At 38.0% G+C, this 25,782-nt stretch overlaps 1 protein-coding gene across 2 annotated transcripts in view; it reads right to left on the reverse strand.

Annotated features, from left to right (window-relative positions):
- SYNPR (synaptoporin) overlaps nucleotides 1-25,782 on the reverse strand; it is a 328,630-nt gene that overhangs the window by 41,526 nt on the left and 261,322 nt on the right. For both annotated transcript variants that reach the window (XM_017955335.2, XM_003894227.3), the window contains one exon: nucleotides 8,985-9,183. In XM_017955335.2, the coding sequence (XP_017810824.1) occupies nucleotides 8,985-9,183 (199 nt within the window). The remainder of the gene's footprint in view (nucleotides 1-8,984; nucleotides 9,184-25,782) is intronic.

A 25,782-nucleotide genomic window follows, 5' to 3' on the forward strand; every position in this document is an offset into this window, starting at 1 on the left:
ATCATGTGAGGACACAGTATTCCTTCCTTCCAGATGATGCTGCAACAAGGCACCATCTTGGAGGCAGAGGGCAACCCTCACCAAGCAATAGAACCTGCTGGAGCCTTGATCTTGGACTTTCCAGCGTCCAGAACTGTGAGAAGATTAATTTCTGTTCTTTATAAATTACCCAGTCTCAGGTATTTTATTGTAGCAGGACAAACTTAAGACAGCGGCAGAGGGTTGAGTCAGGGGCAAAATTGTCACCTCCCTCCTCCATCCCCATAGGACAGGAGTTGAAAACCCCTGGTCTGTCTGAGAAAGGAAGCCAAGTTTTCTCTGGATATGCCAGGCTATGGAGTAGACACATTTCACGTTTCATTTTGTTTTAAATGAAAGATAAAACACATAGGAAAGACACACTGGGGCTTTGCTAAGTTTCTGCAAGATTTTGATTTTCTAACTGAATGAGGAGTTCCCTGGAATGTAAGGAAATGTGACAAACGTGGATGGGGTTGGGACAGACATGTTCCACCAGCCCCCCAAAGGTACAGACTCCAGCAAAGGATGAGAAGAGTTGTGGGCTCTGGAAGAATCATGAGTTCTTTAAGCAGCTCACTGCCTTTATTAAGACTACAGAACTACAGCTCATCTTTTCATTAAAGTAGCTAATTCGAGAAATGTGGTACCAAATACAGTGGGAATGAACCTTCATTTAAATTGTAATTAAGAATTCACTAATCGTCAAAAAGCTGAAAAAGAGCTGAGGATGTGAGATTCGATAAAACATCTAGAGAGTACACCGGGAAAATTTTGAATGGATTAATGTATTTGCCTTCATCTGTGCTGTCAATGCTGAGGGAAATGTACTTGATACAAAATTTAGAGTGGTTTAGATTATGAGTTCATTTAAGGTGAAGTCCATATGTTTTCACATGATCAACATTTCTGATTTCAGAGAGTGAGGAGGTGAGACACACACACACACCGGCCGGGCACGGTGGCTCACACCTGCAATCCCAGCACTTTGGGAGGCCGAGGCAGGCGAATCACAAGGTCAGGAGTTCGAGACCAGCCTGGCCAACAAGGTGAAACCCCATCTCTACTAAAAATACAAAAATTAGCTGGGCATGGTGGTGTGCGCCTGTAATCCCAGCTACTGGGGAGGCTGAGGCAGAAGAATGGCTTTAATCCAGGAGGCGGAGGTTGCAGTGAGCTGAGATCGTGCCACTGCACTCCAGGCTGGGTGACAGAGCAAGACTGCATCTCAAAAAAAAAAAAAAAAAAAAAAAAAGACATATTCCCACCCCCATCCACGACAAATCAGTGTCAGATTCTGATAGGTGTGTCTATGACTAACAATATACTCATACACTTTTGGGGCTTCAAATGATATTATGTTTATCATCAAATACACTGTTCCTGGGGCAGAACTTCAAAAACAAGGTCCTTCATTTACCTTGCTCACCAACCTCAAGATGCTCTCGAGTTGTCTTTACGGCAAGTCCACAGCACAGAGACCTGAAGAGAGCGTGCCCTCACTTCTAGGCAAGATTATACACCTCCTCCTCTAGGTTACCAAAGCCCGTCTACATACCCCTAGCAAGCCATTTGTAGGAGAGTTACAATGATTTAATGATTCAATAATGTTCCTCAGCAGACTAAATGCTTTTAATTCTCCCATAAATACACGTTGCTTGGCCTGTTGAAGATACTTATTACCTATTAAAATAAAATAGACATGAAATGGAACTGACATAAAGAGGAGAGAGGACAATGGGGAGAGAAATGAGGAGAGAAGAGGAAAGGAGAAGATAGAGGGGAATTGGGGAGAGGGAGAGAGCGAAGGGGAGAAGAGAGAGCGCTTTCTCAGCATTTTCTGTATAGCTCAGAGACTGCAAAATCTGATTTCTGTATCTAATTATACCCAAACAAAGGTGTAGCTGATAGGAAAGAGCATTTGATTATTTGAGCATCCAGCTCTGTATCTGTTTCTCTTGTTTTCTTCCCTTAGTGTTGGCCCCAGCCTATAGTTCAAAAGGAGAAACCTTATTTTGTTTGGGGAAATTAGAAGTCTACCTCCTAGTCATCTAATGGAGTGGGATTCAAGAAACACAAAGGTTAATTGGATGGTTCAACCTAGCAATTGTGATCTTAGAAGTAGTCCTGAGTTAAGCTCTATCCTTGGGGAGTTGGGGATAAGAAGGTGCTTGGGATAGAAAGACTGGAGGAAGATAGAGCTGTGAGAGCAGCAATCAATCAAAGGAAGGCGTCTGCAATTTTCCTTTGTGGGACTAAGGGACTACCCAGTAATGGGCAGGAGAATAATTGAAATTAATGATAATAATAGTGCTACAATCAGATACCATTAATTTATCATTTACTGTGTGCATTTCCCTGTGTGAAGTGTTTTTCAGGCATTAACTCTTCCTTTCCCTACTGCACTCATGTGATGTGTGCATTATTATTGATACCATTCTACATGTGAAGTAACAGCTTCCACCTGTTAAATAATATTTCACACAAGAAGATTGCAATTCAGCACCCCATAAATTAGCCACTACCCTGAAGATCACTGGACTAACAGTTCATGCCCTTGCTCGGCTATTAACTTCTTCCCTGACAACAGCAAGGTTTCTAACGTCCCAGGGACTTATTTTCCAATGTCTAGTGCTCACTAAAGAGGAGTTAAATTGAATCTGCAGAATAGGGCTAATTCTCATTGCACTACTTCTCTCCCAGGATTGTTTTGAGGCTAGATGGGGAAATATGAAAATATGCGGAAGGCACTGGGCATGAAACAAAGGTGAGCCATGATACCACTGTGTGCTTGCCATTGGTAAACACTCCTGGTCCCATAAACTGCCTTGGGTCAACCTGGTCTCCTTTATGGGAGGAGAGTTTGAATAACATAGCCTCTTTCTTTTACACAAAATCTTAAAGATTCTTTAAGATTCTTCCTAATTCCCAGAGAAGTTACTTTAAGCCAAAACTCTTGCAATACATATTCACTGAAACATGAGATGGTATTTATTAATATGCTCATTCTTAGAGCATTCAAGCATTCTGTCAGCCTTGTAAGATAAGTTGCTTTTAAAAATCTACTTTACATTAATATGGAAGGAAACTAAATCCTCATTATTTGACTTGAGATCTGAAAATGGCTCAGAACATCCTGTCACAGTAACCTAGGCAGGAGATTGGCTTTAAAACTAGACTCCAAGGAACATGAAAAAATGATATAACCTGATATGACATTTCAATTTCACAATCATGCGCCATTCGCATGGCCATTTCTGCTTTCTGAGAACTGATATTTATTTATCTGTACAAGAAGACATTTACTGTAGTGACATACAGTAGCTGGCTGATTTCTTTGGCCCAATTTTCTCACTATTATATCATTCAGCATCATTAACAATTGTGTTACTTCTAAAGGCATTCAGATTCTCATTTTTACTTAAAGGTGGGCAATCTTGTCATATATATTCAGTAGAAAAAAAATTTCCAGTAGCTATTGATAATCGTGGCTCCAGTCTGCCTGAAACTGCTCACAACTGCTTGGAAATGCATAGGAACAAATCCTGATAACCTGTGATTCACAATACACATTTATCCTGGCCATTTTAAAGTTTGTTTTCCCTCATTGGCATCTTCTATTTGCAAGTCAGATAAATGGCACTCACAAGCAGAACCCTCTAGTAGTTCTAGTACGACAGATGCATGGCTGTCATTCCATAACTCCAGATGGATTCTGGAGGCAAACAAAATAAAATCCTCCATGACAGTCAAATGAGCAAAAGAGCCTAGGGATTATGAGATTGATTTATTTGCTTCTAGAGTAAAACAATACCAATTTGTCTTACCCATCTCCACCCCTCTAACTTCTATAGCACATTGGCTATCAGGATCTTGGGCCTCTTGCATGGTGGTTATGAATTGTGCTCTGGATTTGGGCCCACACTCTGAACCTTCTGCCTATAAGTGATGCAACCAGGCAGAGTTGGTATCTGCTCTAAGCTTCCCTTCTCTCATCTATAAACATGAATAATAATATAAACTAGAGTTGTCTTGAGTATTAGCTCAACACAACACACAGTAGAAACCCAATCAATATCGGTTGATGTTATAGTTATTATCGTCCTTGTCACTTCCCTACAACATTAATTTTATTTGTGCAGCATGTATAATGTCATGTCCCAGAGGACTATAAATTGAGATGAAAATGTGTTAATTTTTTGATGTGAACTACCTTGGAAGAGTATTTGATTTCTTAAACTGCTTGAGTTAGTTTATGTTCACCTATTACAGCAATTTTGTAGTTTCATGTTCAAAATTTGACTTGAAGAATCACAAATTACATAATTTCTTTTTAAAGTGTGTGTTTGGTTAGAAACAAAGCAACAACAAAAAATAGATGGTAACCAAAATAAAGTTGCCCAAATAATGATCAGTAGTTGATATGGTTAGGCTTTGTGTCCCCACCCAAATCTCATCTAGAATTGTAATCCCCAGGTGTTGAGGGAGAGACCTGGTGGGAGGTGATTGGATCATGGGGGTGGTTCCCTCCATGCTGTTCTCATGACAGTGAGTGAGTTCTCACGAAATCTGATAGTTTTATAAGTGTTTGGTAGTTCCTCTCTTGCTCACTTCTCTCTGCGGCCACCCTATGAAGAGGTGCCTTCCACCATGATTGTAAATTTCCCGAGGCCTCCCTAGCCATACAGAACTGTGAGTTAATTAAACCTCTTTTCTTTAGAAATTACCTAGTCTCAGGTCGTTCTTTATAGCAGTGTGAGAATGGACTAATACAGTAGCCATCTTTGTGAATAAAGAGGATGGGTTTTAAACAAGGAAAACTATTGTGAACATCTGAACAAATGCTTTTCTAGTATTTGAAAGTTTTCTTAAGTATGCACCACCGTCTTGAGACATTGCTCACACTGTGAATCTGCTTAAACCTGCTCTTCACAAATGGTGTCATAGCACCTCTTACTTCCCCAATCACAGCTTCATCATGGTAGGATTTTAATCGATGTGGTTTGCTCTTTGCAGCTACAATGGCATCCTGCTGATCTACGGGCAATCTGCCTCTGTGACTCCTATGATTCAGGCTCATTTATAAATTAACTTTTATCTGCTAAGTAATGAGCACTTCGGCTTTTTAATATCACAGAAGTTTCATCTAGGAGACTTTTCTTTTTTGATTACTAGAATTATCTCTCTCTGATCCTTCCTCCCATGACATAATGAAACAAAACCTACCATTGTATTACACAATTCAGGATTTCATCATATCTCGCTTAACGGGAAAGACTGTTTACATAGAGATAAAGCAGCACGCCTTTACAAGATGATTCTATATGAGTAGAATGTGGTTTTATACAATAAAATAGTTTTTTCCCCCACTTTATGTGTGGATTAGCTGTATTAACTTCTTCTGTTTAGAAGTCAGGATATTTCCTCAGACTTAAAAATTCTGTGAGTGTGTTAATATGGGATCCAGAAATAAACATGCATGTTGGATTTATGCTATATGCATGGCAATCTCTTAGGTATGTCCATTTGTACATCGTGGTGGGGATAAGCCCAAGTTTGGTGACTCTGTTAAAGACATTTTGTTTTGTTTTGTTTTGTTTTGTTTTTTGAGACAGAATCTGGCTCTGTTGCCCAGGCTGGAGTGCAGTGGTGCCAACTCGGCTCACTGCAAGCTCTGCCTCTCGGGTTCACGCCATTCTCCTGCCTTAGCCTCCTGAGTAGCTGGGACTACAGGCACCCGCCACCTAGCCTGGCTAATTTTTTTGTATTTTTTAGTGGAGATGGGGTTTCACTGTGTTAGCCAGGATGGTCTCGATCTCCTGACCTCGTGATCCGCCTGTCTCGGCCTCCCAAAGTGCTGGGATTACAGGCTTTGAAATCATTAAGACTATTAACTCAAATTTGAGATAGAAAAAATAAAAATAAAAATAAAAAAACACTTGCCCAAAATTTCAAATTCGGTTTCGTTACTCTTTTTTTAAGTTAACATATTAAAGTGTTGCACATCTGAACATTTTCTAGTCCCTTCAAACTTAACAAATTTCTAAAAACAGAGAATTCTCCCAGTTATCCTTCAAAATTTATTATTTTAAGGTTCAGATCTCTACAATAGAGATTTGCAAAATTTATTTTACTCACATACTCCCCAAAATAATGTAAAAAACTATGTCCCTAGTTGTATAAAGTTGGCATCTAATTTTGTTTTTATTGAAAGTTCAAATAGCTGCAAAGAAAGTAATTTCTGGCATATTGAATGTATTAGGCTGGGAGTGGTGGCTCACGCCTGTAATCCCAGCATTTTGGGAGGCCGAGGCTGGTAGATTGCTTGAATCCAGGAGTTTGAGACCAGCCTGGGCAACATGGCAAAATCTTGTCTGTACCAAAAAATACAAAAAATTAGTTGAGTGTGGTGGTGTGTGCCTATAGTCCCTGCTACTTGGGAGCTTGGGAGGCTGAGGTGGGAGGATTAATTGAGCCCAGGAGGTGAAGGTTGAAGTGAGCCGAGATTCTTCCCCTACACACCAGCCTGGGTGACAGTAAGATCCTGTCTCAAAAAAAAAAAGAAAAAAAAATTGATATTTAAAGTAAAATTATTGTATCAATTTTTAAAGGTATCCAATGGAACAGTTACTTGATATTCTGTTATAATTAACAGATATTCTCTTATAATTAACAAGTTATTTAACAGGTGGAAATTTTATATCTTCCTTTTGTTCTCTTTGAATTTGTATTTTTATTATACTTCCCTCACAGAATTATAGGATGATATAATTTTTTTTCTGGAAAGCATATTATTAATTACCCTATTATTTTTCTTTGGCCACAAAAATATATATACAGATTTAAGTTAACTGTTTAATTACTTGTGATCCTAAGAGTTTAAGTATTAAATGTCTTTTGGGTTGAGTGATCATTACAAGTATTATTAATGCATAATTTTCCAAAACAACAAAAATATATTATAAATTTAATATGTAATTATTAAATTTAAAAAGTAGCCAGGTACAGTGGCTTATGCCTGTAATCTCAGCACTTTGGGAGGCCGAGGCAGGAAGATAACTTGAGTCCAGGAATTTGAGACCCTATCTCTGCAAAAAATATGATGAAACCTTGTCTCTGCAAAAAATACAAAAATTAGCTGGGTGTGGTGGCATGCACCTGTTGTCCCAGCTACTTGGGAGACTGAGGTGGAAGGATCATCTGAGCCTTGGAGGTGGAGTGAACTGTGATTATGCCACTGCACGCCAGCCTGGGTGGTGGCATGAGACTCTGCCTCAATAAAATAAAATAATAAGTAAAAATTTTATTGAAAATTTACAATTCTTAGATGAACAGGCTGTTTTAGTACATTTCGTATGGCTATAACAGAGTACCTGATACTGGGTAATTTATAAAGAAAAGAGGTTTATTTAGCACATAGTCTACAGGCTGGGAAGTTCAAGATTGGAAAGCCATGTCTGGTGGCTTGTGGTGAGGGCCTTGTGCTGTGTCAAAACATGGCAGATAAATGAAAGGGGAACTGGGTATGTGGGAAAAGGGATAGAAGACAAAAGAGGTGGACTCAATTCATAACAACCTGCTCTCACAAGAACTAATACAGTCTTATGAGAACTAATGCAGTCTCTCAAGAAAGACATTAACTCATCTAAGTCCTCTAACCGGCTTTCAAAAGCACTGCCTCCTAACACTGCCACATTGAAGACCAAGCTTCAACATGAGTTTTGGTGGGGGATAAACCATATTCAAGCCTTAGCAGTTAATATGTAATTTTTTTGACAAATATTATTTATTTACAGAATAGTACATGATTCAGCATAAATTTAGTTTCCATTTTTCCTTTTTTAGATGTAAATGCTGAGAAAGCTTGCTTGCATAAATGAGAACAAATGGAGTTTTGTTATAGCAATACGATTTATTACTTTCTTTTTGAGTTATATGTCCCACATCACATAGTAACCTGTCACCAAAAATTATTTTTTAATTATCAATCAACTGATGAGCGTACTAGAATTTTTAATTGTATTGAAAGCCAAAAAATAGTAAACCTCCTTATATCCAAAAAAGTGTATTAGTCAGGCATCAGAATCACTCACTTTTGTCAACACCAACACCAATATTTCAATGGTCCCCTTTTCAGTGTCCCAAATGTTTTATATTCTGTAAATGTACTGTGTAGTAAGACTTGAGTTGCTAAATAAGCATACTTTTCTTTTGTAAAATGGAGTAGTTGATTAAGAAAGACGACAGCAAAATCTTTTTTGATACAGGACATTCTCAGGAAGATAGAGTTTGGGCAAATGCACACGTAAAGGGTGAAATTTAAAATTTATCTCCTTAAAATTATCCAGCCTAGGTACCCTCTTAAGGTTTTGTGTCCCCCTAGGTGTATATGTGTTTGTGTTTATGTTTAGAAATGCTGGGCTATATTGATTTCACTTATATAGTCCTTGGACCATTGTATAAGTCAACAGAAAGTGAGGTTTAGGGTAAGGAATTGGTAGGAAAAAGACATAGATAGATAGATATACAGAGATGAAGAACTCCATTTTCAAACTAAACAATTATTAATATATGCCTATTCTATATACTAAGGGAACAACATATTTCAAATGAGCACAGGTCACACTGTCTAAATAATCAGAAAAATGGTTGACTAACTCCATAATGCTGGAATTATAAATAAATCTACAGCAAGCTTCACTGCTCTTTCCTTGATCTCATGAGATTTCTGATCATTTATCTCAGAGGGGTTTCTAGCAAGTCAGGTGATACTTTCCCAGCCCAGGAGCACAAGAGATTGACAGACATCATGTCTTTGTTGTAGCTTCAAGAGATTTGGATAAAAAAAATGTGATTTCCTTTCAAACACCTACCCCAAGGGCTCAGGTAACTCCAAAGTCCTGCAAGCATTAGTAAAAAAAATTAGAAGGAACAGAAAAAGTTATTTGAAAAAGAAAACCACTTACAATGAGTGGGCCCCGGTTGTTTTCCCGGTATTTGTTCTGGAAGAAAATGTAAACGACAGTGGCGGCCAAAGAGTAGAGGAAGGCGAAGACAGCGACAGTGACGAAGAACTCTGCTGAAGACGAGGAGTCACCAATCAATGCCAGCTTCTGCCGTTCCTTTCCCTCGCAGGTGGGCACCTCAAACGTCACCTGGTGCAACCTAAATTGCCAGATTTAAGGAGACATTCTTTAAATGCAATGAAGATGAAAATAGATGACTTGTGTCTACATCTTCTAAAGCAAAATGGGATGTGATCTGGGAGTTTTAGTGCGTGCCTATGTAACATATTCATTAAGAAATTTACAGGCATTATAGCTAGAAATGTGGAAATCAATATTGCAGCTAATCATCATTTAACCTTAGGTAGAGGGGAGGAGGGAAGAGGAAAGGGAACCTGAAATCGTGATAAATTAGACTAAGGCATCCCCCTGCTGAAATTCTTCAGTGCTTTCTCTCTTTAACAGGGCTCACTAGGCCTTACCTTGGTGCCCCTAACTGTATCTCCAGCCTCCACCCCTGCTGCTCTGTCCTCTATCACCCTGTTTCAACTACATTGGCCTGCTTTCTGTTTCTCAGTTATGACAAACATGGTCCTGTCTCCAGGTCTTGTTGTTGACTGTTCTCTTTTCTTAAATCACTCTGCCCCCTGACATTTCCCATGGCTGCCTCCTTGGCATTCAGGCATCAGCTCAACATCTCCTGAGAGATGAGAGCCTTTTCCTGCCATTAATCAAAAGGAGCTCCTTTCCTTTAGGCATTTTCTATTACATCACTCTATTTAATGTCATTCATAGCACTCACTGCCAGATAAAGCTGTCTTGATAATGAATTTGATTACCTTTTTTTTTTTTTTTTCAGTCTCCACTGCCCACGCAACTGTGAATATCATTTCTCCATGATAGTGGGAATCTTGGTTTTCTTTTTCTCTGTGATCCCAAACACCTGACATTTTTAAGGCACTGAGCAAATAGTAGTTGGATAAATGATTGCACATTCTTGGTTCTGTAAGATGGCTGATAGATCGTATTTTGATTGAACTTTTATAACTTCTATTTTAGTGAGTAAACTCTATCAGGATAGCGTGCAGGCTCAATAATTTACTGGATACAGACAAAATAAGATGCTTTGGGCAATAGTTTCAGCTCAGTAAATAACACCTAAGGAAGACGTGTTATAGCCAATATAATAGCTCAGGGTGTGAACTGGAACTAAGTTGCGAACTGTGATTTAACATAGAGGCCAAAATTTTTATTCAGAAATGATAATTAGGGAGACACTTGCAAAAAGATATGACTGAGGCTTATTTATAACAATAAAGTGCCACTTGGAAAATTAACTATAAAAGTAACAGTTATGATAAAGCCAATCACGAACCTCATAATTCCAACTTGTGCTTAGGAAGTATTTTTCTTACTAAACAAAACTCAATCCCTTTAAAATGGATTTGGTAGAAGTCCTAGCCAGAGCACTCAGGCAAGTGAAAAAAATAAAAGGCATCCAAATAGGAAAAGAAGTCAAACTCTCTCTCTTCGCTGATGATACAATTTTCTGTCTAGAAAATTCTAAATAATCTACCAAAAGCCTACTAAAACTGATAAATGATTTTAGGAAATTTTTGATATAAAATCAGTGTACAAAAATCAGTAGCATTTCTATACACCAATAATGTCCAGACTGAGAGTCAAATCAAGAGCACAATCTCATTTACAATAGTAACAAAGAAAATAAAATGCCTAGGAATACAACTAAATAAGGAGGTGAAAGATCCCTACAAGGAGAAGTATAAAACTCTGCTGAAAGAAATCAGAGATGACACAAATAAATGGAAATACTTTCCATGTTCATGGATTGGAAGAATCAGTATCACTAAAATAGCCCTATTGCCCAGAGCAACTTACAGATTAAATTCTATTCCTACTAAACTACCAATGTCATTCTTCACAGAATTAAACAAAACAAAACAAAACAAAACAAAAAAAACCACTATTCTAAAATTCACATGGAACCCAAAAAAAGAGCCTGAATAGCCAAAACAGTCTTAAGCAAAAGGAACAAAGCTGGAGACATCACAATACCCAACTTAAAACTATACCACAAGGCTAGAGCAACCACAACAGCATGGTACTAGTACAAAACAGACACATAGACCAATGGAACAGAATAAAAAACTCAGAAATAAAACCACACATTTAAAACTATCTGATCTTTGACAAGGTTGACAAAAACAAGCAATGGAAAAAGAACTCCCTACTCAGTACATGGTGCTGGGATACATGGTTAGCTATGTGAAGAAGAATGAATAAAACTGGACTCTTACCTTTCACCATATAAAAAAATTAACTCAAGATGGATTACAGATTTAAATGTAAGACTTCAAACTATAAAAATCCTGGAAGAAAACCTAGGAAATACCCTTCTCAACATTGGTCTTGGCAAATAATTTTTGGCTAAGTCCTCAAAAGCAAATGCTACAAAAACAAAAATTGGTAAGTGGGACCTAATTAAACTGAAGAGTTTCTGCACAGGAAAAGAAATCATGAAAAGACCTACAGGACCGGAGAAAATATTCACAAATTACGCATCTGACAAAGGCCCAATATCTATAACCTATAAAGAACTTAAACAAATCAACAAGAAAGAAATGAACAGCCCCCATTAAAAATGAGCAAAAGACATAGACACTTCTCAAAAAAAGACATAGGACTGGGCGTGGTGGCTCATGCCTGTAATCCAAACACTTTGGGAAGCTGAGGTGGGGTGGATCACCTGAGGTTGGGAGATCGAGACCAGACTGACCAACATGGAGAAACCCCATCTTTACTAAAAATATAAAATTAGACGGGCGTGGTGGCGCATGCCTGTAATCCCAGCTACTCGGGAGGCTGAGGCAGGAGAATCGGTTGAACCCGGGAGGCAGAGGTTGCCATGAGCCGAGATCGCACCATCGCACTCCAGCCTGTGCAACAAGAGTGAAACTCCGTCTCAAAAAAACAAAACAAACAAACAAACAAAAAAGACATAGAAGTGGCCCAAAAATCATTAAAAAATACTCATCTTCACTAATCATCAGAGACATGCAAATCAAAACCATGATGAGATAACATCTCACGCCAGTCAGGATGACTATTCTTAAAAAGTCAAAACCAACAGATGCTGACAAGACTGCAGAGAAAAAGGAACACTTATGCACTTAGCCACCATGGAGAGCACTTTGGAGATTTCTCAAAGAACTTAAAACAGAGCTACTATTTGACCCAGCGATCCCATTACTGGGTATATACCCAAAGGAAAATAGAACATTATACCAAAAAGACCCATGCACTTGCATGTTCATGGCCATGCTACTTACAATAGCACAGACATAGAATCAACTTAGGTGCCCATCAATGGTTGATTACATAAAGAAAATGTGGTACATATACGCCACGGAATACTATGTAGCTGTAAAAAAAGAATGAAATTACATCATTTACAGTATCATGAATGGAGTTGGAGGCCATAATCCTAAGCAAACTAAGGCAGGGACAGAAAACTAAATATGCATGTTCTTGCTTATCAGTAGGAGCTAAACATGAAGCACACACGGACATAAACATAGGAACAATAGACACTGCAGAGTACTAGAGTGGGGAGGGAAGAGGACATGGGTTGAAAAGCTACCTATTGGGTACTATGCTCACTGCCTGGGTGCAATATTCCCAAGTAACACACCTGCACATGTACTCCCATATCTAAAATAAAAGTTGACATAGAAAAGAAAAAAAAAACAACAGATTCGTTGTGCACATCATCTTCCAATTAAGATAATAATGATAATAACATAACAATAGCTATTAACACATTGGGGCATTTCTTATGGGCCAGAAACTAAGTCTTAGAAAGATTAAGTAATTCGTTCTAAGCCACATAGTTAGTAAATGTCAGTCCAGGGGTTTAAATCTGCATCAAACTCCGGAGCCTGATTTTTAAACTTCTACATTGACTTGTTTATGTTAAATAATGAAGACATTAGGATATATTTATTTTTAAAGTGAAGCTTATGGACCTCTGACATTAGAATTACTAGGGACTATGTTAAAAATGTATATTCCTGGGCCCCATCTCAGATCTACTGAATTGAAAGCTCTAGGGGTATGCCTAGCTCACAGCTAAAGCAGGAAAATCCAATCCCCTTCAGTTCCTTATTTCTCAAGTCCATTTGTTTTTGCTTGTACTGTATATTGCACTTTCCCACAAAAATCCTTTTTCTGTTTTTTTTTCTTTCTTTCTTTCTTTCTTTTTTTTTTTTTTTGAGACGGAGTCTCGCTTTGTCGCCCAGGCTGGAGTGCATTGGCGCGATCTCGGCTCACTGGAAGCTCCGCCTCCCAGGTTCACGCCATTCTCCTACCTCAGCCTCCAAGTAGCTGGGACTACAGGAGAACACCACCTCGCCCGGCTAGTTTTTTGTATTTTTGGTAGAGACGGGGTTTCACTGTGTTAGCCAGGATGGTCTCGATCTCCTGACCTCGTGATCCGCCCCCCTCGGCCTCCCAAAGTGCTGGGATTACAGACGTGAGCCACCGCGCCCGGCTTTCTTAACAAACATAAATGTGTACAGCTCCAACAAAATTCAGGACAACAGAAGCATTCATTGTGGTTATATTGTAGAGCCCCTTTCCTACCCTTGCCAGTGATATTGGAATATTCTTCAATAGTTTTGCCTGTAGAAATACTGAAAAATGAAATGGATTTAAAAGGTAATCATGTCAATCATTCTGATGCAGGTGATTTTCAGATAATACACACTTTTTCTCATTATTTAAAAAGATGTGGCATTGACTTAATACACTTTTAACGACTTTATAGTTCACATAATAGCTAGATGTGTCCGGGTGCCGCGGCTCACGCCTGTAATCACAGCACTTTGGGAGGCCAAGGCAGGCAGACTGCTTGAGGTCAGGAGTTTGAGACCAGCCTGACCGACATGGTGAAACCTCATGTCTACTAAAAATACAAAACTTAGCCAGACGTGGTGGCAGGCACCTGTAATCCCAGCTGCTCGGGAGACTGAGGCAGGAGAATCACTTGAACCTGGGAGGCAGAGGTTTCAGTGAGCCGAGACCGGGCCATTGCACTCCAGTCTGGTCAACAAGAGCCAAACTCCGTCTCAAAATAAATAAATAAATAAATAAATAAATAGATGCTGGGGCTAGCGCGGGGAATAAAGAAGAGCTGGAATGGTGCCTGTCCATGTTGAACTTAAAGTTTAGAGAGAAAAGACAGGTTTTCTGAGAGGAACCTGAGGCTAGTCTGGGGGTGGAGTAGCCAAGGTAAGATTCCCTATGGAAATGACTTTTAGGCTGGAGCTTTAAAGATAATAGGAATTACCCAGATCAAAAGTTAAGAAAGAAAGCACAATGAGATACTACTTCACATCCACTAGGGTGACTATAAAAAGAAAGATTATAAGATTGGAATTAAAAGTGTTGGTAAGGATGTAGAGAAATGGGAACTTTCATATGTTGCTAGGGAGAAGGTAAAATGCTGCGGTCACTTTGGAAAACAGTCTGGCAGTTCTTCAGGTAGTTAAATATGGAGTTATAATATGACCCCATTCCAGCAATTCCACTCCTAGATACATACCCAAGAGAAATGATAACATTTGTCAATACAAAATCTTGTACAAGAGTGTTCATAGCAACATTATTCATAATAGCCAAACAGGAGAAACAACTGAAATGTCTATTGACTGATGAATGAATAAATAAGATGTAGTTTATTCATATAACAGAATATTATTTGTTAATAAAAATAAAGTACTGATACATGTTACGACATGGATAAGTCTTGAAAACATTATGCTCAGTGAAAGAAGCTAGTCACAAAAGACCACATATTCTATGATTCCATTTCTATAAAATGTTTAGAATAGGTAAATCTATGGAGACAAAAAGCAGGTTAGTGTTTGCTTAGGACTGGGTGGAGGATGGGAGAATTGTACAGTTTAAATGGGCAAATTGTATGGTATGTGAATGATGTCCCAATGAAGCTTAGAAAAGACGAAAGAACATGTACCAAGCTCCTGCATCGGCAAAGGGTGTAACACATGGGGGAATACAATGTGGCTTGGGAAACTGGAAGAGGGTGGGAAAGGGAATGGTGGTGCAGGATGGGGTGGAAAAGTAGCTGAGGGCCCCCATTGTGGAGCCTTGTTGGCCAGGTGGCCAAATTATAGATTTTGGCCTTAATCTGCAGACAAAGATTAGAAAGATCTTCTTAGAATAAACAGTATGCAAAACAAAAAAAAAATGTCACCTGTTGCAATTATCTGCACCTGATGCTTTCCAGGTGCCAGGCTGCACCTAGGATCAGCATGTCTCCAATGCACCTATTCCTTCAGCTGACATGCACAAACTAGGTCTGCAATCGTTGTGTGTGGTGGGGACAGTAGGGAGGGAGAGAATAAAATATTTTTTAAAATATGCAGTCAGCCGAATAGCAATATTTTGCCTATTGCTGACTTACCATGTTGACTTAAAGAAATTATTAATTGTGCTTATCTTAATAAGGCAAAAAAACTACTAAAAGATCTTATTAATACTGATGATATATAGCTGGATATTTAGCTTACCAGCCATACTGGGATAAAAAAATATATATATATGTGTATGTATCTATATATAGATACACACACACTTATGTGTATATATATACACACATGTATGTGTATATATGTGTGTATCTATATATAGAGATATATACACATATGTATATACACACATATATAAAACTGTTGCTTAAAAGAGCTTATATATAAGAACTTTATAAGTTCTTATAAGCAAAAGGCATATATATGTATAAATACGTATATATTTATTTATAAATTATATATAAGTTCTTTTAAGCAACAATTACATATATGTATAAATACATATATTTTGTATTTTGGGGGAAAGTGTATAGTCAGCATGTGTTTTGTAGCTGTAATAACTTTGGAAGCAAATATTCATTCAGAATCTAAACAAGGAAAAAATTTTCTAAACAGAGCATGTCATTCAACAGAATATGGATGCTGACGGGGCCACCTCTGATCTTGTGAGGAACTAGTCAGGGAGCAATTGCTGAAGCTGCAAAAGGTACCAAATTCAATTTGTTAATTTCAAATGTAAAATTCTCTTCTTGGCTTGCCCGACCCAATCAAGAGGTAATTGAATTTCACTGGGTTTTGCTGCATTGTGTCTATCAATGAAAGGCCTCCATTTTAGAGTGGTTTCTTAAAGAAAAAATTGTACCAATGTTTAAATGGAGTCATTTAAAACATTTCACTGATTTTTCAATTAAGTTCAACAAACTACTGAGTTGCCATAGTTTTTAGTTATGCTTGTAGGGCCTGGAGTAATATTAAATGCAACTATCCGGGGACTGATGTAAGACAAGTGGCATTGCTTTATTGATAGAAATATTTGTAATAACCACCACCAACATTTTTCAACCTAGGCGTTGTGCTAGGTTCTTTACCTACTTGTATCTAATTTAATTCTCATAACAACTCTCTTCAGTGGGTATGATTGCTATTACCATTTTAGAGAAGAGGAAACTGAGGCTTGGAAAGGATAATGACCTTGCCTGAGGTCATGTGGCTAGAAGACAGCAGAGATAAGTCAGGAATGTAAGCAGTGTAGAAGGAGCCTACACTGGCAAATACTGCACATATCTGCCTGTCTGCTTTAAAAATTACAGCATCCTTAGATTTCCAGCTGAATATTTGTAAGCAAATGACCCAAGCCAGCTTTCCCGTGCCATCTCATCTAATGGTAGACTGATAGTCTATATACTGAATAAGATTCTAAACCAATGGTCATTCTGCTACCACCTTGAAGGATGTGAATTTGGCATTGTACAAGGTACCCAGCAGTGATAGAGTTGAATCCCTATGAAATGACCGACAGAAAGCCGTGAAAAACTTGCTAATTTCCAAATCTTGTCCTGGGTTATTCTAACATTTGCCTCAGAAACAAGTAAAGGGTAAATGAACCTGACTATATCATGTTGTGAAAGTGTGATAACTGTGGTCTGATTTTTTAATAGAAAGTGAGACATTAGGTAAAACAAAGCACAGATTCATCTTTAGGTAGCACCACACTATTATGGTCATCTGATAATAAGACCTTTGAAATTATTGACAAAACCGTTCACCAGGTGTGGAAGAAAACAGGACTAACGCTCCCACCAGTATATTTGGCGGTGGTTCAATGCAAGACAGAAATGACATGTCCCAAGGGCAGTAATCCAGCCCAGGAGCAAATGTGGGAAGGATTAAGGTGTTGGGGAGCAGGCTGCTGTCATTGAATTTCTGATAGCTGGAATTCAAGATCAGAGGGCAATTGGCAAACTGTAGTGCTGAGTATGTTTTCTCTTTACCTGATTATTTTTCATAGGCCCTGTTTCAATTTTGTTTACCAGTCGACAGGAACTTTAATCCTTTTGCTCCATTTTTATCCATCTCTTCCCAATATGAACTATTGGCACTTATCTGATTTTAGATTGCCTTGTCTTTAGCCAGCCATATGTGTGTGTATATGTGTAATAAGTGTGTTTGTGTGTGCATTTACAGATACACACATACACTCTTACTCACCGTACATGATTCACAACATAAATCACTACAAAATCCTGAGAAGTTACATAGCACTGTCACACACTGCATCTCATTTTTCTCCCAGGTAACCCCCGCAACACACATTATGCAGATAGGGAAGCTGGAGCTCAGCTATCTCAAAAGAATCACTAAAGATCACCTGTTGGCACAGAGTAGAGGAAAACTTAGCACTCAGACTTTCTGATACCAGATCTTAGTTGTTTTACTTATGACCCAAATTTCATTTCCACATTTTCCAAGCCACTGACTTCTCCATTATGCTCAAGTTTTTCATTAATTCAGTAGAGATTTATTGAACTTCATGTGCCAGCCATTAGAAACGGATGGGGAGACAATGAACTATGGGGAATGAGTGTGCAGATTATCTGGAAGGTTGAAAAAGACAAATCCTTCTCTGTTACTTCCACTGGTTTTCTTACTGTACCTGAAGCATGGTATTTGGTGATGCTATTTAGAATGATGATGGTGATTTCACTTCTACTGCTGGATGCCAATCAATGATTGACATTCATTGAGCATATACTAGGCCAGGCACCATGCCAAATGTTTTCATATATTATCTCACTGAAACATTCAAATTTGATCAAGTGGTTACTATTAAGTTATTGCATGTTAATTGTAGGAGCAAGGAGAGTTTTTGAAGTAGGGCCTTGAAATGGAGTCTGTATGACCCCAAAGCTCTTGCTCTTAACCTCCCATACAAAAAATAAAAAATTAAAAAAAAATCAATGCTATCAATTGTTTGTATCAATCACATATTTGCTGACTTCTTGCACCATTGAGAGCTTTTCTAATGGCCTTCTAGCAACTGACTCTCACTTGTTACTTTCAGTCCTTTCTCCATAGGACAGTTGTCATAGGACGAATGTATGAGAACTGTGGCCATTGTTCCATTGCTCCACTGGCTTATGGATGATTCAAAATTGGGCCTAAAAACTCACATTGATTGGAATAAGATTCTCCTTTACGCCACCAGCACCTCACAAGGCACATTATGCTGTCATCAAAATCTGGGGAGAGAATCTGCCTTCCCAGAGTCTCAGGTTTAGGATCTATTTGGGGTAGAAAAGGCAGACAAATTCTAAGTGGGCATTGAGAACAGATCTGGGAAATATGCACATCATAGTGAGAACTGAGAGAAAGCTCCAGCAATTGGACTCAGGTTGCTTAAGTCAATAAAAAGTTTGATGTCTTCAGTTTGCAAAGGGGGAATAGAGAGAGTGGATCTAAAATGTAAGACTCAATTGTAGAAGGCGACAAGGATCCATGTATCTAGGATACCTTTATTGAGAAAAAAGGTCATTACTAGAATTTATCCAACATCAAAGCAAACAGAAATATAAAACAATCTAGTACATACATATTTTTCCAGGAGAGCCTCAGGGATTCAAATGATGCTATTTGTTTCCAGGAAGGTTAGTGGACATTGAGATGACTGTACCTACATTCCCATATGCCAGACTCAAGAGATGAACTCCATATCTTCAGTTAAATGGCATTTTCCAGGCAGCCAGAATCATTTTCCCAGATATTTTTTTTCTTAACCTTGGTTGAATCAGAAGCTGTTTCATCTCCAAGGCTTGCAACAACAGCATGCATGTGCTAAAAATGTTTTCTTTAAAAAGAAAAAATCTAAGTGAAACACAAAGTGCTATACTTCTGCTTTTCAACATAACAGAGGCATTGCTCCTTGATTTGCTTATGCATTAAGTGTCTTGAAGTTTATTGTCTCCATAGGAGGAACTTTGTTTTTCATAAGAGGAAATTTTCATTACTTTTTGTCCTCTCCACTTTACCATTAGAGACAATGATTTTTTTTTCTTCTTAATTTTGAAGACAGTAGTAATAAATATCGAGCACAGGGAGTGAGCTAGACACTGGAAAATGCAATCAAGATTACTGCAAACAATACTCTTTTCTACAGTATTAATTGCACTCAGACATGTGAAGATAAGGCTGGAAAATTACTGTTCTCCCCTCACCCCCATCATGTAGCTCCCATTTCCATGTGCCAGAAAGATATTTATCCAATTTATTGAAAGCGTATTGCGCTTTTAAGAAGGATCTTTTCAAATTTCACTCCTCCCTACAGTTTGGATTTACACAGATAGACATTTCAACATGAAACTGTGGACTCTAAGGTGATTAAAAAGGAATAGTTTACAAAGGCCAAGGTATGATCTGGAGTAAAAGGGAAGTAAAACTCTACGAAACCCTTACAATGACTTGCAAAGAGGCATTGCTGTGCTCACTAAGCTATGATTTATTAATTTTGGTTTCTTCAAATAGAATTTGAGTAATGGAGAACTCAGACTCTCTCTACGTTTTCAAATTAAAATAGATAATGAGGTCATTATCTGTATATTTCAGGGAAAATCCTTTCTTCTCTGGTTTGCTTTCCCTGAGCTGTGGTGCTCTACCCAAGTGAATTATGAAACAAGAACAGTCCTAGAGTTGATTTTTAAAGAAGTTTGAATGTCCAGTTGACAACTGCTTATTCATCTATTTTATTTGGTTAGTATAGAAATGTATCAGGAATAAACAATTTAAAGTCTTTGATTAAAAGATATGCACAACATTTAGAAACATACAGGTAACATAGAGGAAGGTGGCAGAAATCTGACCTTTAGTTTAGAATTTAGGTCAAATTGATTGTAATCATTATTTCAGTCAAAACGTGCCATTTATAAAAATTCAACCAATACAGCAATGTTTTTTTTTTTTTTTTTTTTTTTTTTTTTTTTTTTGAGACGGAGTCTCGCTCTGTCACCCAGGCTGGAGTGCAGTGGCCGGATCTCAGCTCACTGCAAGCTCCGCCTCCCGGGTTCACGCCATCCGCCCGTCTCGGCCTCCCAAAGTAGCTGGGATTACAGGCTTGAGCCACCGCGCCCGGCCAAGTACATGCAATGTTTAGTAGAGAGGAAAAGGTAAGGTTCTTCATAATTTAATCTCCAATATTAACAACTTAAAACACTGAAATTAAACACAATCTTTAATATACTATTTACTACCCAATAATATGACCTGTACATGCCTTGTTTTTCCAAGAAGGATCTGCCTTATTCTTTTTAACAGTCACATATATACAGGACTATGAATTATCATATTGTACTGTTCTATATGTTACGTAGTGAAGGTTCTATAATAATTTTCTCCCATCCAAGTACTAACCAGGCCTGACCCTGTTTAGCTTCCAACATCAGATGAGATTGGGCGTGTTCAGGGTGATATGGCTGTAGACTACATTAATTTTCTAGATAGCCTCATATTAGTGGACATTTTGAATTTATATGTGCTACGTCATGTTACATAACTTTTGTTAGATTCTTATTCAGTTTCTTCACTCCCAAAATGTTAAGATTTACTAAACCTCATCACTTTGGTGACCTAGTGCTAAAATGGAAATAAGAGCTGGGTTCTAAAGGTTTCATTCAGACCATTTTACATTTTGTCCAACACGATAAAACCAGTTGACAATTCCTCCCCCTGCCCGTTACATACTTCATCTAGTCTCACACCCAGGGGCAACATAGGAAAGAATATTCAAGTATTAGTCCCAGCAATGCAATGTTATTTCCAGTACCCTTCACTTCTATTTGTCTCCATTTTGTGTTCAATGAACAACTACCCTTTTACATGTGTTTTTTTAAATTCATAAATCAAAAGCAATATAAAGCATCTCTGTCAATATTCAGCTATGTGACCTTGGAGTGTTTCTGAGCTTCAGATTTCTCATCTGCAAAATGGAAGAAATAAAAGCACCATATTCATAGGATTTTCTCTCTGTGTGTGTGTGAGGTTTGAATGAGATAATGCAGTATATTGTACTTGTCATGGTGCGTGAATGTAATTGACAATTACAGGTGCTACAAATATGTGAACTGCAAGGAGTTTCAACAGTTCACAATTAAAGATGTAAGTCTGATTACTAAAGTTGATTTAAAAAATCCAAACTCTTTTAGAAAGTAGATTTTAAAGAACTGGAAACACGCATATTCTATTACTATACAGTTCTGTCAAAAAGTCCCCCGATCAAGCAGTTATTTGGTCATTTTCTGTTATTGCTTACTGTCATTTCATTCTTCATATAATAACTGGCCTCACTAAATGCTCAGGGTAGGCAACTTCACAGAACTCTTGCTGGGTAGGAAATTCAATATATATGCCAGATTATAATGAAATAAATAGTAATCACTTATGCATATAGAACAAAATACAATCTCCTTTAAACCACTGAAAAGCTATTATCCTGTCAAGAGGCTTTGGAATTGTAAATTTTCAATTCTTTAGTTATTAATATCACCATAAAGAAACAAATCCTTTTTGAAAAAATGTCCTAGATACAAGAAAACATTGTACATTTTATTTAACTAGGAACAGTTTGTTAAATATATTTATCAGCTGGGGATAGGAAAAGTACCCTTTATTGTCAGTACATATAATGTCACTCATGTCTCCAACGCTTTGCAGGTGACTAGGAGATTAATCACATAATTTTCAAGCTGCATTTGTAACATGACATGTAAGAATTCATTTTCCACACAGCAACCATGAATATTTTAAAAGCATAAATCAGACCGTGCCACTCCTCTGTGTAAAACTCTTCTCTGATGGTTTCTTCTTGTACTTAGTCATATTCAAATCCCTTAACATGGCCCACAAAGACAGACATCACTTGGATCATGGCCATTTGTTTGCTATCATCATGCCCACTTGCTTCTTTCTCTCACTAGAACACACCCCTCCACCCACCTTATTCCCAAGGTCTTTGGATTAACCCCCATATTGTCCATGGCCAGCTTCATAGGGGAAGGCAATGTTTAGTGAAGTACATTCTGCAGAGTGCAGAGCAATAAGTCAAGTGCAGTGTCTAGGGCATTGAGGAAGGGTAGAGGACAAGGGCTACCTCCTGCTTATCCAAGCCAGTGTCCTGAACTTCTTTCTCCAAATAAATTACCCCAATTTGGACACTTTTTCAATGAAATGCAGTTTTATACAAAGTCTAGCAAGGGTTTGATTGGAAAGACTGGACTTTTAATGAGGTCAATGACACCAATCTAGTCATAGGAGGGTCAAAAAAGTCTTTACAAAAGAAAATGGTATTTAATTATTGGAAAGGGCCCAAAAACAAAAACAAAATAACCGAAACAGCAAGCAACTACTTTCACTTACAGATTAAGATCTATCTTCTATTGATATTTTTCCTCTTGATTAGCAGAATATTTAAATAGAACAGAATCTAAACTAAACTTCCTCTCCTGATAATTAAAAATGTCTAAATCATGTGACTATATGCTACAAGTAAGTCTTACAAGTAATTTAATATTCAATAATTTTGTTTGACTTCCTAGAAATTCTTAATGCTTCTGACAACTCCAAATCCGAGATCCTCAAACTGTAGTTTGGAATGTCTAAAACTCTTTCAAGGGATCCATCAGATCAAAATTATTTTCATGATAACACTAAGATGTTGTTTGTCACTTTCACTCTCACTTTCTTACAAGTATATAGTGGAGTTTTACAGAAGCTGTATGATGTAAGAAGCAGCTATTGTTCTGACAGTTCATGGAATATGCATTTGCATATTTTTATATTTTATAAATTTATCAGTTATGATTTCCAATATGATAGATATCTATGGATATAATCTAAGAAATAAAAAGCTCTTTGTGGTCCTTAATCATTTAAAAATATGGAGGGGTCTTGAGACCTCACATTTGAGAACTGCTCATCTAGATGATAAATTTTGACTTCCCTCAAATTACCTCATTTTACCTAAGCCCACTTTTGGTAATTCAGGTAATATGGGATGGATGGCCTGATTCACCATTTTACACAGGTATTTCTTTTCACTCAGCAGGTATTTACTGAGTATCTACTACATGCAAGTCACCACACTAAGCAATAGTTTTTATTGTCATCACCATTCAAAGAGTATATGGCAGGTGCTCTCTGTCCTTAGCAAGTACTGAATAAAATGCTCTTTTATCCAAACTAAAACTGCCTGGATATTCTCTATTCAACTGATTGTCCATGCCTGATTCAGAAAGGAGCCCTATCTTCTCAAGTTATAAATGCTCCTTGGTCTTTGACCATTTTAATTCTCCAGGTTTCTCAGGCTAGAGGAAGGAAAATAGAGGTCAGATTTAGATGGCCCACTGGGGTGATTACCCAGTATAAACATTACCTCTCCATCCTTTATCTCATTCCTAAAGGGGAGTCAGAGACTGAGGCTGAAATATGGAGAATTTGCAACATGAAATTTGCAAGCAATGTTACTTATCTTAGTATCTCCCATGAAGTGGGCATCTGATGTTTTTGCTTACCTGGTATGTATTGTTTATTTTCTGAACAGTTTCTTGCTTTTCAGATTTGAACCTCAGAACTAGATCTGATCAGTTATCATGTTTTATCCACTGGGCTTGAGGATCTAAGGCATGTATACTCAATTCTATGCCAGGATAATGAGGCCAATACAGAAGAAAACACGGGGATAAAGAGAGAGAAAGAGATTCTAGTTTCTTATTGTGTCTCCAGCACCTAGCACAGTGACTGGCACATTTGGTGCTCAAAATTTTTTATTGATTCAGTTGACTTTCACCTGGCTTCTTTATGAGTGACTGGAGCATCTCAGATAAAATAATGGCTCATATAACTTTTATTTTGAATAAGCATCAGCTGTAGAAATACCCACTGGCACCTCAAAGTTTGATAAAATCCATTTCTTCTCTGTCTTTCCTCTCTTTTTGCTGCTACCTCGTACCACTTTTTTAGCTTGTTATTTTCATCCCAAGTGCCCTCTTGAGAAGACAGTTGTTTTATATCAGGACACTGGATATTGCATGATTGAAAAGCATTCTTTTCTGAAATTAATTTTAGTTTTGCATTTTCTATGTTTAGCTTCTCTGGGCTCCTAAACCTTGTGAAATAAATTTCACATGTGGGCAGCCTATGCCAATATTCATAGTCTGGATTTCAAGCCAAGGAACCTGAACTAAAGAAGACTAAGCAAGCGAGTGGGAAGATAAATACTTTTATAAAAGGAGGATTATAATTAGCAGGATTTAGTACTCAATAGGTTGGCTCCTTTAATTAAGAAAAAATTCACCCTAAGTTAAGATTTCCATCTTAAATCTATGTAACTATTCCCGTATTCCCACTACTATGCAGTGGGTCTGAGGGCCTGTGATAACTCAGGTCAATAGAAAAAACTGGCGCATTTTGGTGTCCTGCAGAATGACTAAGGCCAATAGATTGTAATTCTGAACCTGTGGTTGGTTGAGTCTTAAAGAAGCCATGTTAAGAAAATAAAATTTGGTTACCTAATCAAACTCCCTTCTACCATGAGGAATATCTTCTGAGAAATTTAAGGTAAGATGCGTCTCTTGTTTATTGTCAAGACTCAGTCCAAGAGGAAAAAAAAAAAAAAAGAGAATTGGCAATACACTGGCTGACCCTTCCTTAAAGCTGCCTGCCTCTGCTTGGTTTTATTCTTTCTCTCTGTGGTGGGCAAAATGGAAGCCTGACATCCACAGCTTACCAGCTCAGCAGTCCTGACTAGCAGAAGCCGTCGCTCCCCAAGCTCCAAGAGAAAAATTCAAATTAGGTCACATGTTCATCTCAAAAACAATCACCAAGGCCAGGGAAATAGATGTACTAATTGGCCAGTCTGCAGTCAGGTACTGTGTGTATGTGTGTGGGTGGCGGTTGTGTGTATGTGTGTGTAGGAGTGATAGGAGGTGAAATTTCAAATGAACCTCACTGAATGGGTTCTTCATTAAAAGGAAGGGTTCAGTACTAAAAACAGAAATAACACATGTCTTCTGTATGTGTCTCTCCTCTAGCAAATCATGTCTGGGTCTTTTATTATTTATTTATTTATTTATCTATTTATTTATTTATTTATTATTATTTTGAGATGGAGTCTCGCCGCTCTGTCGCCCAGGCTGGAGTGCAGCGGCGCGATCTCGGTTCACCGCAAGCTCTGCCTCCCGGGTTCACGCTGTTCTCCAGTCTCAGCCTCCCGAGTAGCTGGGACTGTAGGCGCCCGACACCAAGCCCGGCTAATTTTTTTTTGTATTTTTAGTAGAGACGGGGTTTCACCGTGTTAGCCAGGATGG

The sequence above is a fragment of the Papio anubis genome, chromosome 2 (genome assembly GCF_008728515.1).
Source record: "Papio anubis isolate 15944 chromosome 2, Panubis1.0, whole genome shotgun sequence".
NCBI lineage: Eukaryota > Metazoa > Chordata > Mammalia > Primates > Cercopithecidae > Papio > Papio anubis.